General features: G+C 42.6%; 1 protein-coding gene across 1 annotated transcript; it reads right to left on the reverse strand.

Moving 5' to 3' along the window:
* Positions 1–2,394: 2,394 nt before the first annotated feature.
* On the reverse strand, positions 2,395–10,417 carry lyplal1 (lysophospholipase like 1; the record flags this gene model as incomplete). Its single annotated transcript, XM_080038807.1, has 5 exons — positions 2,395–3,748; positions 4,010–4,125; positions 8,662–8,831; positions 9,358–9,457; positions 10,333–10,417. The coding sequence occupies 5 exons, from the start codon at positions 10,415–10,417 to the stop codon at positions 3,503–3,505; spliced, it is 717 nt and encodes a 238-aa protein (XP_079894933.1). The 3' UTR covers positions 2,395–3,502.
* Between the last annotated feature and the right edge of the window lie 1,518 nt (positions 10,418–11,935).

Below are 11,935 nucleotides of genomic sequence, written 5' to 3' on the forward strand. Positions count from 1 at the left end.
GTGCTTTTTTGGAAGGGCGGGGCTTAAAGAGAGACCCCCCCCAGACGGAGGCTGACAACAGGAGATTAAAAAAAAAATTTGTGGGAAAAAGAGAAAGAGTGAGCAAGTGAGTGAGTAAAAGGGATGGGAGTGGGTAAAAGGGAGAGGAGTCTAGAGCTAGGGGGCTGATGAAGAGGAGGCTGCCAGATCTCCAGTGGGGGTGTGGGGAGGTTTTTTTTTCTGCTGGCCGCTCAACAGTAGCATTCTTTCACACGTAGCTGGAAGTAATCAGCGAAAGGAGGCAGGCTGGAGCGCAAAAACTCCAAGCTCCTTCTGTTTGCTTTGGCTTGCAACCCCCCCCCACACACACACACACACCACCTCCTCATCCCGCCTCTGTGTAACCCCACATCCATCCGTCCACAAACCGATCCACTCCACAATGATCTCAGCAACTGTTGCCTAATCAGAGTGCAACTGATCCTCACATTTCCATTCTCATAGCAGAGGACGGTCAGAGAACAACATAAGGTGAAAGGGAGGGGAGAGAACGTACGGTTGAGTTCAGGAGTGGAATGGAACTAAGTACAAGTTTGCAGCACTTGTACTTTACTTGAATATTTTCCTTTCTTTACCGTATACTTCCACTCCAATACTTTTTACTAATGACTTAACAACGTTTTGAAGAATTTTGATCAGGAAATATATTGAGGTAATCAAATATAGTTTACTACTTAAAGGTGAAGTCAGCAATTTATTTATGTTAATATAAGTGTTAAATCGCTCTTCATTCATACAGTGATCACTTACCTGTATATACCTAGTGTGCGCGTTTCATAAAGCCGATATCTCAGTCACTCTCTCTGCATGTAATCGTCAAATAAACTTTTCAGGATCCCACTACTAATAACCAGAAGAGAGAACGCTACAAACCGACACCCGTCTCACTGCCGGTGCATGAGCAGAGCGACAGATGGGTGAATGTTTATGCGGCCTACAATGGCGGAGCAGGTAAAAATACTTCCCAATGTCTGTTTTGATGGTTTTTTTCATGTTTTATCACATCTGAGATGATGCTAGATAACTCGCTGCTTGAAGACCGCAGTGCATTAATGTGGTGATGTGGGGACGAGCGAGGGGACTAACTGCAGGAAGTTAGCTAAACTGACCATTCCGCTTACTGAACCTTTAATACAAAAGTATGTAGGCCTATCAGCACAGATGAAAAATTAGTCGATCTTTAATGGAGATATGCCAAACATGTCATGGTTCCAACTTCTCATATTTAAAGGTTTTGCTGCTTTTCCTCTTAATCGTCAACATGTTTACCAAGCAAACAATCAGTCTATGACTAATTTAAAAAGAAAAAATGCTTAAATCCACAAAGTAAATAGAATGTATTTGCATTCCCATACAGAATGAGCTCCACCTCATCCAGCTACAAACCTGTTTTTATGAGTAATAAAAAAATCAATATATAAAAGTAGAACAGTCACTTTATATTTTAATACTTTTATTCATAATTCTACTTAGGTGATTTTATGCAGGACCATTACTTGTAACAGAGTACTTTTACAGTTAGTGTATTTTTGCATCTGCATTCCATATAGATAACTACTCTTGATACTTAAAGGCCTCCTAAAATATGATACTTTTGTACCTTACCCAAATGCTATTATAATAGGTAACTTGTAACAGAGTATTTTTCTAGTAAGGTATCTCTATTCTTACTCAAGTATGGTTTCAAGTATGCTTTTTTCAGCTACTCTTTACACCACTGGTGGAGTCTGTGGAGTAGACGCCTGGCCGAGAAGACTTTGCAGATGATTTGTCAGACGATTATTTTCTCCCGGATGACTGAGTCCAGCGTTTGAAGGAAGAAAGACACCCCCCCCTCCCCCACACACACTAGAATACACCAAACTTCACAGTAACCTGTTGAGCACAGACAGAGCTCATCAGTTCGAATTCACACACACACACACACACACACACACACACACACACACACACACTGTACACTGTAGGGATAAAACAGATGCTGTAGGTTAATGCTTCCTTGCTGATGTCGAGAACAGGATGTTGCATAAGTCTCAAATCCCAATTGAAATCCAATGGACTCATTGGCAATATAAAAGCAGCTGCAGGGACCTGCCAAGAGCTTTGTTGGACCTTTGGTTTATATGTTGGAATAAAGACAGCCGTGGATGTAGTAATAACTGTTCAATAATAACTGCAGCAGCGAGATACATTGTTTGTGTCTTGTGTGCGCTGGCTCAGCCATGTTCACTTTTGTCTTGCTGCTTTGGCAGTAGCACGTGGGAGACAATGTTAACGGGTTGCTGGTGACTGTAGCTTACAAGCTAAAAGATTTCGCTGAGTGATACGATGCACTGCAACCGTGTGAGTTGGCGTAGTAATACAAGGTGGAACTATATGCTTGAAAAAAAATTGCAAAAATAAACGGCTGTCTGACGCAATGAAAAAATCCTACATTTAATGTACGGTTGAACGGATATTTATTTTTTAGGTAAACATTTATATACATGGTGAAAAACTGCTGGTGGCCGCCTCAGCAACAGTACAAGGTGACCTATGCTACAGTGATTGCACTGATCATCACCATCTCCATAAGGTAACAGACTAACTATGCATACAACCCCACTTCAAATATTCAGAACTGTACCTTTAAATGTGTCGTAAGCCATACCAGAGAAAGCTTGTTGATATTTGAACTGACCACCATAAACAAATGGTTTAGTCATAACTAAACAGATCACAACAATAAATCAACACTGTGCTGATTCTGAAAAGAAAAAGGCCTCTCATGACATGTAAGCGTGTAGATGTGGTTTTAATCAGAGGCAGTATAAACAGGATGAAGGTAACATTTCTGTATATCTTGCTTGTTAAAATCCACCCCTTTTTTTATTAATAGGTCAAACGCTTCTTTAAAAAAATAGATATTAAATACACCCACCAACTTCCTGGGGACTTGGATTTTGCCCCAAGCAGTTCTGGGATATGTGCCTTGCTCAAGGAAACTTGACTGGCCCAATTGTAGCAACCATTTTGCACTTAAAGTCATTGGTCCCATGCTGGACTGGAACCAGCCACCTCAGTAAGTATAGTATACACAAACACCTTCCCCTTACAGATAACCTTTTTTTTTTTTTTTTTGATCCAACTCAAATGTAGCAATCAGGTCAGCTTTCTCAAATGGGTATAACCCCACGTCACATAAAAAATACCCAACAAATTGGAAAATGCATAGTCTACAAAGTGATGTGCGTGTTTTGTGCATTGAGCAAATTCACAAAAAAAAAGACATATCGATCACCACTTTGGTTCCGTGGTGTAAAAAGGTCCGTAGCAGTTTATACATGAAATGAAAACTAAAATTACAGACAACAAAATCTGTCAAAATCCCAAATTCTGGGTGAATGACCACTCAGAAGTCATTTGTGTCCGAGACGTGGGTGAATTGAGAAACCCTGAAGAGCAAATTTGAACTTAGAGAGAGTCAGGAGGGAGGTGTGTTGGTGGGGGGCAGCTTATTGAGTATCCAGGTTCTCAGCATCTCCATCTCAGGCGCGTAGAGCTCGTGGTTGACGCCGGGGAAGGAGTGGAAGGTTGTGTTCATGCCAGCCTTCCTCAGCAGCCCGGACGTGTCCTCTCCCCACTGATGCAGCACCAGATCATCACTGGTCCCATGGCACTGGAACAAGTCGGGCAGGGAGAGTCCTGCTCTGTGCCTCTGCTCCACTGCCTTCAACAGACACACACACACACAAGTTAAAAAATTAGGACTGTCACCGCACTGATGGTTTAATCACCATTTGAGTAGCTAAGAGGAACCTTCTGAAACAGTAACATTTTCCTCTGATGATCATAAATTACATGTAACACCAAACGAGAACATAGATGCAAAAAAAGCTATTTTTAAAGAGTTTTTCTTACTGCCCTACTTTAACAAATTACAATCCATTCCTGGGACTTGACAGAAATGGGTGGAGGCTGATCATATTACCTGATAAGCAACAGAGTCCTTGTTGAGAAAGCTGGACAGTGCAAATACTCCTGCTACGTCAGGGTGGTACCGACACACCAGGTGGAGAGCCATGGCTCCGCCCATGGAAAATCCCCCTGTGATTATAGGGACGAAAAAAACAGAAATGATCAACCGCTGCATCAGCTGGAAGCATTAACTCACATTCTAGGAGCATTTTTCTTTTCTATGTAACAAGTATTAGTAGTAACCAGGAAATCCAGACTTGTCACTAGCAAATTTCAATTTGCTCCGCAGCTTACTCTGGGCTAGAACCATTGGAGCTCATCAACTAGTCATGCCCAAAATGATTCATACCCCTGGCAAATTTTGACTTAAAGTTACTTTTATTCAACCAGCAAGTTTTTTCTTGATTGGAAATGACACAGGCTTCTCCCAAAAGATAATAAGACTATGTACAATAGGCGTCATTGTGGAAAAAAATAAATGTTCAGCTTTTATTTACATTTGAACAAAAGGTGGCATGTCCATTATTCATACCCTTCTCAATAATCAATAGAAAAAGCCTTTTTTGGCTATTACAGCAATCAAATGCTTCCTGACCAGCTTTTTGCATGTCTCCACTAGTATTTTTGCCCATTCATCTTTAGCAATGAGCTCCAACTCTTTCAGTTTGGAGGGTCTCACTGCCATCACCCTGATCTTTAGCTCTCTCCACTGATTCTCAATTGAATTCAAGTCAGGACTCTGGCTGGGCCACTGTAAAACCTTAATGTGTTTGTCCGCTAACCATTTCTTCACCACTTTTGCTTTGTGTTTTGGGTTGTTGTCGTATTATTAAAAAAATAATGTTCACGCGCGATGGCTGTGGTCCAGCTGTGGTCCAGCGGTGAGTACCTTACACCTAACCCCCTAGATAAGTAATGGTGTTTTTCCATATAATATGTGGGCTTGGCTTGCCTCGGCTCGGCCTGTCAGCCTGGCGTGGAACAGGTTTGCTTTTCAATAACAGCAGGTCTACTCATCTGTGGGTGTGCATTCAACTGATGACGCGAAGCCCTCTGGGGCGACAGTGTGGGGCCGTCAAAGTCGTGATAGTAAACAATAAAGATGGCTGCTGATACATTGTTTGAAACCGCTTTGGCCGCATATCGATTTGGACTTAGCTTTTTTTAAACAGAAGTCTGCACTCAAATATTTCATAAGCAAGTATTTGCTATTGAGCTGAACCGTATACGGCAAACGTTTAATTTACCAGTTAGCCTCGCTGGTCGCTAAACAACGTCACCTTGTTCATTGCTCTGATTGGTCATAGTCGGTCATATTGCATGCAGTGGTGTTTTGAAATGCATTCGTTGGTGCCACCCCTTGAGTTGGAAAGGTCTATTGCTCATTACCAGACCCTACATCGTTCTAGATGTGGGTCTGGATTTCCAGGCTTAAGTATCAGTGCAATAAGTATGACAAAGTTAACCTATTTATCTCCATATGAGTAACAGGAGCTAAGTCAGGGCACTCTATATACACACAGAGGTGGAAAATACTGATGGATGGTAACTCCTCAGTTCCACAAGGCTTTTTTTCTCTGCCTTGGAATAAAGCAGCTGTTCATGAGTGTCCTTAATCTCACACATCTGGGTACATCTGGGCACTCGGAGCACATCTGGGAAAGTGTGCAAGTACCCGTCAGCCTGTCAGGGGAGCTAAGGAACGAGGGAGGGTGAAACGAGGGAGGGTGAAAAGAGGAGGGGGAGGGGGGGGAACAAAGACAGGAAAGGTAGAAATTCAAGTCTGTCCTAGTGAGTCCAAAATTAAACTGAAATGCAGTGTTCTGAATTGGGGGAATTAAAACTCAAAGTGAGTGATTTGGAGAGGTCGCCACTGTGCATGTGTGTGTGTGTGTGTGTGAGCACATATACTCGTTTAAAGCTATTTAAGTACAGTGGGAGAAAAAAAAAGCTGACTAAAATTAAAAAAATCTTAGTGGTTGCCGAAAATTCAAAACAGACACAGAGAAGAAGATTAAAATGGAAAAGTTGAAGTGTGTGCTATTAAACTTGATGACATAATATCTGGCAACTCCTCTGCTAAAGTCATCAGCTCAAGTCATCTCAATATGTATATATTAATTCTGTTACTATTGTAATATGATTTAAACAATCTTAAAGGCATCAACTTGACTGTTGTGCATGGTGCCATCTTTGTCTGATTTCAGACATTTGGAGCCCATACTGTAGGTGAATTTGATCAGAATTCCTATGTTATAACATGAAGCATGTGTCATACTGAACAGGGTAGCAGCATGTGCAAGAGGAAGAAGAGGAATACACATCTTAAATCCTAAATACACATGCTGTAGTGTGTACAACATGCATTCAAAGTAAAGTGTGTAATATAGGAGTATTTTTGCATCATGTAGTGATGAGATTCTAGATTGCAACGCTCCCTTGCAACCCCCTCCACCCTTGGGGGAGAATTGACAGAATATACAGTGGCATTCAAGGACAAGAAGCTAGTTAATTAAGATGACATCTTCAACCACTGCCTCAAGTCTTTCCACAATATCAAGTTATCAGGTAAAATGATGTATTCTATAGTAATTCTTCTTCTTTGTCTTTCAACAGGTGGATTTCCCCAGGACACACATTTATATAAAAGGCGTAAGGCCGTTAAGTTTGTCTGTTTTGTGTTAATGTAGCAACATGGCAGCCTCAGCTAACCACTCCTATGTAGATATAAAAAGCTCATTCTAAGGTAATAAAATACACAAAAACTTTATTTTCCAAGCGATTTTACACTATTTAAAACATAATTATCAAAATGATATCCCATTGCTACCAAGTCTGTTAAAAAAAAGAAAAAGGGCATTTCCCTTTACACACTGCACCTTTAATGCATGGAGATATATCTGAGTGATGGAGCTTCCCCCATAAGGTGGTCCCTTGTTTGGGGGGGGGGGGGGGCACCTTGCCTTGCTCTAGGGCCCTGGGAGGCAAACTGGCACCTGTCCACACTCCAAACTGACCGGACTTCAACCAGCAGCCACCTTTAGACTCCCAGGGCCTATAAGTCCCCACAGACTGTTGAAGAAGCCCCCCCCCCCCCCCAGCCCCCCTTTTGCACACACTGTGGCCGGCCTCCTCAAAAAAAGCTTTTCCATGGAAAATTCTTGCGCTTGTCAGTCCGTCAGTCGGCTGGCGGGGGGGAGGGAGGGGGGGAGACTCTTTTCTCCAGCACTGCCGAGGAGTGACTCCACCAGAGTATTTATAGCTAATGACTAAATGTTATGATTTAGTAAGATAATATTTCAGCAGTTTCCCAGGAGCATGTGTTTTTTCACTCACTTTCTCTGGAGGCGAAGTCCTTTCACACACACACAGAACTTCTTACATTTCAGGTTTAACCCTTTTCCCACTGCACTGCACTATGGGCCGTTGTCCCCCTTTCACACGCAGCCATCACACTCGCTGACATAAAAACATACCCCCGTGTCCTCCCCATATGTTTCCTGTGAGAACTCTTCACTCAAGACTCGGCCACAGTAGTTTGGACTTACACTTAATACGAGTTGGTTTGGTTTTAATTGTTATTTACATACAGTACGTGAACTTGATAAACAGAATGTGTTTTTTGGCAACAACAAAAAAAAGATTTTCAGGATCCAATTCAGGAATCCCCGCTTTTATTCTCTGTTGGCAGCGTATGAAAGGATCCACCCGGTAACCTGATGAGACGCATTCTTCATTTTATATCATGACAAGAGGGAGTTATGGGAACAGCCAGGGCTAAGATGGACTGTGGTCTGTGTGTGTGTGTGTGTGTGATTGTGAGTGTGTGTGTGGAGGGGAATAAAGAAAGGAAAAAGGATCAAACGAGAGAGAGAGAGAGAGAGAGAGAGAGAGAGAAAGAGAGTAAGAGAGGGAAAGAAAGAGCCAAAACAGAGAGATCGAGAACGTCTGACAGAGGCCATCTTCACTGAACACAAGATCTCGGCTCACACACTTTATTTTTCCTCAGCGATATGTTCACATTGATATATATCAAATCTCACTAGTCTGTGTGTTCAGTACAGACAAGAGCTGGAGTCGGGATGAAGTTAGCTTAGCTTAGCATGAAAGACGGGGGAGCAAGTGGAAACAAACTAGCGGTTCCCTTCCCTCTAAAAGGTCACTGATTAAAGGGCACATTATTCTGCTAATTTTCGGGGCTCAATATTGGAATTTGGGTTTCTACTAGAAGCTGTTTTCATGGTGTAGTGTCCAAAAAAACCCTTTATATTCCCCACTGTGCCATTGCTGAATCTCCTCTTTTCAGCCTCTGTCTGAACTGCTCAGATTTAGAGCCTGTCTCTTTAAGCCCTGCCTTCCAAAAAATCCCAGTCCGCTCTGATTGGCCCTGCCTCTAACTGCTGGCGGTATCTGGGGGTGTGGCTTATCACAGGTGGAGGTAGTAGTGCTAAGTTAGGTTGATAATGAGAGAAATCTTACTGGGGTTTTTTGAACACAAGTTTTCAGAAAGGTGGAGTCCCATAATGATGTTGAAAAAACATAAAAAGGTGAATTTTTTGCATAATAGGTGACCTTAACACATTGGGTTAAGTTACGGTGTAGGCCTATTTATGAAATAATTGATGGTGATAATGTATATAAGTAATGATCAACATATATCCATACCGATCACCATCCTGTGTTTGGGGATACCGGCGTTGACCTCGTCCTGAATGATGGAACCCAAGGTGCTGCACATGGCATCTACAGAGTCTAGGTGCTCCGGGCTGTCCCGTGAGATCTTGTAACGGTCGAACCAGACAGTAGACAGAGCCCCTCGCATTGGTGTGTATGGCCTGGTAGTGCGAAGATAAGGGTCAGTGATCAGCTACAGCAACAATCTGTTCAGTTAATCCATTAATTAAAGGTGGGATAAGCAATTCTGGAGAATGTTTGTTGGCAAAAAAAAAAAACTTTTGGTCAAATCGGTGAAAATCTCCTCACAGTCTGCTTCTTGTATGGTGTTAATAGACAGACTACATTGTCTACAAAGATTCTCCATACTCGCTTACCACACCTTTACTGTGGCATGTCTTCCCAGCTACGCAAATGTGAAATAAAATGACAATATAGATTTATTCCTTGAAGTAAAATTTTTTACACATTTCTTAACAAACATCGACCTGTTCAGGCAACACAGGAATATTACTGTGTGTGTGTGTGTGTGTATGTGTGTGTGAGTGAGTGAGTGAGTGAGTGAGTGAGTGAGTGAGTGAGTGAGTGAGTGAGTGAGTGAGTGAGTGAGTGAGTGAGTGAGTGCGTGCGTGAGTGAATGAGTGAGTGGGTGGGTGACACATGGATACTTGACAAGGACCTACGTACCTAGCTGGAGCTGTGGGGTAAAGAACTCTGATGTGGTTGAAGGCCAGATCTGGCACCATAACATCTCGAACCCAGGCTCTCAGCCCCTGCCCAGTGTCACCTGGACATGGAAACATGAAGGCAAAAGCAAATGGGTGCTTATTGTAGCCTATTTATGTAGGCTACTTTAACACATTTGACACTGGTGGCTTTAAAAGGTGAGACACTGCATGTGAATAGAGTAAACATTTAAACTTTTGGATTTCATCATGACACCTTGCCAGTTGTTTACTTAGTCTAGCTACATTATACAATTATTAAAATGATTATTTTTCTAATGGCATACTTTTTTTAGTAGCCTAATAGGTCTACTCTTCTGTCCACTTTCCACTTGAAAACACTGGGTATAGTGCAGCACATGCAAACCAATTATTCATGAAGAAGACAGTTGTTTTAAATGTGCAAGACTGTGGTTTTACTTTCATTATATAGGTCTTAAACGAGTATGTTTCATTTGCACAGCTTATAATCATTTTATACTTAGTAGGCCTTGCACTGAAACTGATGACTGGCACACTGCAGTGTGTTTTCTGTAATGTCATAGGCATAGCCTATTTGTAATGAGGGTGCCCACTGTGCAAGGGGTTGTCAGAGGGTGAGTGTGTGTGTGTGTGTGTGTGTGTATGTATGTGTGTGTGTGTGTGTGTGTGTGTGTGTGTGTGTGTGTGTGTGTGTGTGTGTGTGTGTGTGATTGTGCGCGCGCGTGTGTATAGGGCAACGTTACGAACGGTCCTACAGCTGATGAGAGCGCATAGCCTACGTCACACAGCTGTCAACTAGTGACATCCGTGTCATCAACAAACCAGCGCTCCCTGCCAGGTCACTACCATGGACATATAAAGACCGATAGCCTACTACACAGTATATTATCCCAGACAGAATAAGTGCGCGGGAGGAAAACATATGACAAACAATCACTGAGAGACGACTGGGCACCTGAGCCATGCAGGAAGATCAGCGAGGCGGAGGGTTTCCCTGACGGAGAGACGGCACACATTCGAAGCTTCCCCACGGCAGCCATGACACCCTGAAGTTGATCACGCGAGAATAACTGGCAGTGCGGTTAAATCTCGCGAGACACATTACCAAATGCCATGTGCAAAGCAATTGTATACAGGTATTCTACCGATTATACCTTTATACATTATAAAACACACACACACACACACACACACACACACACACACACACACACACACACACACACACACACAGAGTTGAGATTTTTTGGTAGTAGGCCTAACAGTAATGGCTGTTGAAGGTGCTTGTACAGGAGAAATAGATGCAAATGACAAGCTTTAGTCAAATAAACACCTAAATGTAGCCTACAGTTTGGACCTTTTATTTATAGGCCTACTAGTATTATAGCCTAGCCTGGTGCTACCAGACCATCGTACTTCATTTCATTTGTACAGAAAGTCTGGCAGTGCTGTAATTGGCAAACGTTCACTCATGGAGGCGGGTGTCTGTTAAAGTTTAAAACTATTGGATCTGCCCAGTGCCACTCTGGATTAGCCAACCAATCGCATAACGTTTGGTCGTCACGTGTGTCATGAGCCGGCTTCTGGCAACTGAAACTGGAGCGCGACTTTCGACTTCATCGTTCTCAGCCACTCGCTCTGTTCGCTGATTGGACCGGCTGTCGAATCTCCGGCAAAACTGGGAAATGGGCTGTACACCCAGACTGACTACTGAAGGGAAAATAAAATTTGGCCGGAAGTAGGCGGGCGGGCGGAGCCAGGCTAATTATAGCCTATGTGTAGCCTAAATCATAAATAGTAGGCTATATAAAATGGATGTAGCATCCGGGCTGACCTCAGTTATTCCAACTGCATCCAATCGTCCTGGCTTATGCGCGTCGCCATCTTTTCATATTTTTACTCCGCCTCATTTACCCTTCCAAAAAAAGGGCGTTGATGTTACGTCAGGGGGAGAGAGATATGCCCATCTAGCTGACGTATACCTCCGAAGTGAGGGCCAACGGTTGGGCAGCTGTCACTCAAGAGACCACACCCCTAATTATTCATACATTTTAACCTCCAAAAGAAGAAAAACTAGAAAATTCATCCCCCTCAGTGTTGTCATAGAGATATGACGTAAACATACAGACTAGAATGTTTTTTTGTACCAGGCCTTAAATAGGTTTAATAATGCTGTGAAAACGACCTATTTAACAAAGGAGTCAACGAGAAATTCCTCTGTTTTGAAACCTGCCCCTAGTGGCCACCCGGTGCAACTGCAATTGTTGTCTCTTCCGCATTGGATGCTGGTAGAACTCGCTGTGGTTGGGGCTCAGTGTAAATAGGTAAAATTCTCAAAATTGACCAGTGTTTGAAAAAAACAATGTTTTTTGTCTGCTGTGTCTCAAATTAAAGGAGAAGAAGGTAGTCTGTAGCTTATCAACATATACTGTATAACACACCTCATAAAGAACAACAGGTGGTTAGCACTAAGCATCTTACATCTTTATCAAACACATTCATAACACATTCTTGCAATTTCTCTCCCCCCCCCCCTATAAAATGGTTCTTTTTAGTGT

This window comes from Ammodytes marinus (assembly GCF_949987685.1).
Source record: "Ammodytes marinus genome assembly, chromosome: 13".
NCBI classification, from domain to species: domain Eukaryota; kingdom Metazoa; phylum Chordata; class Actinopteri; order Uranoscopiformes; family Ammodytidae; genus Ammodytes; species Ammodytes marinus.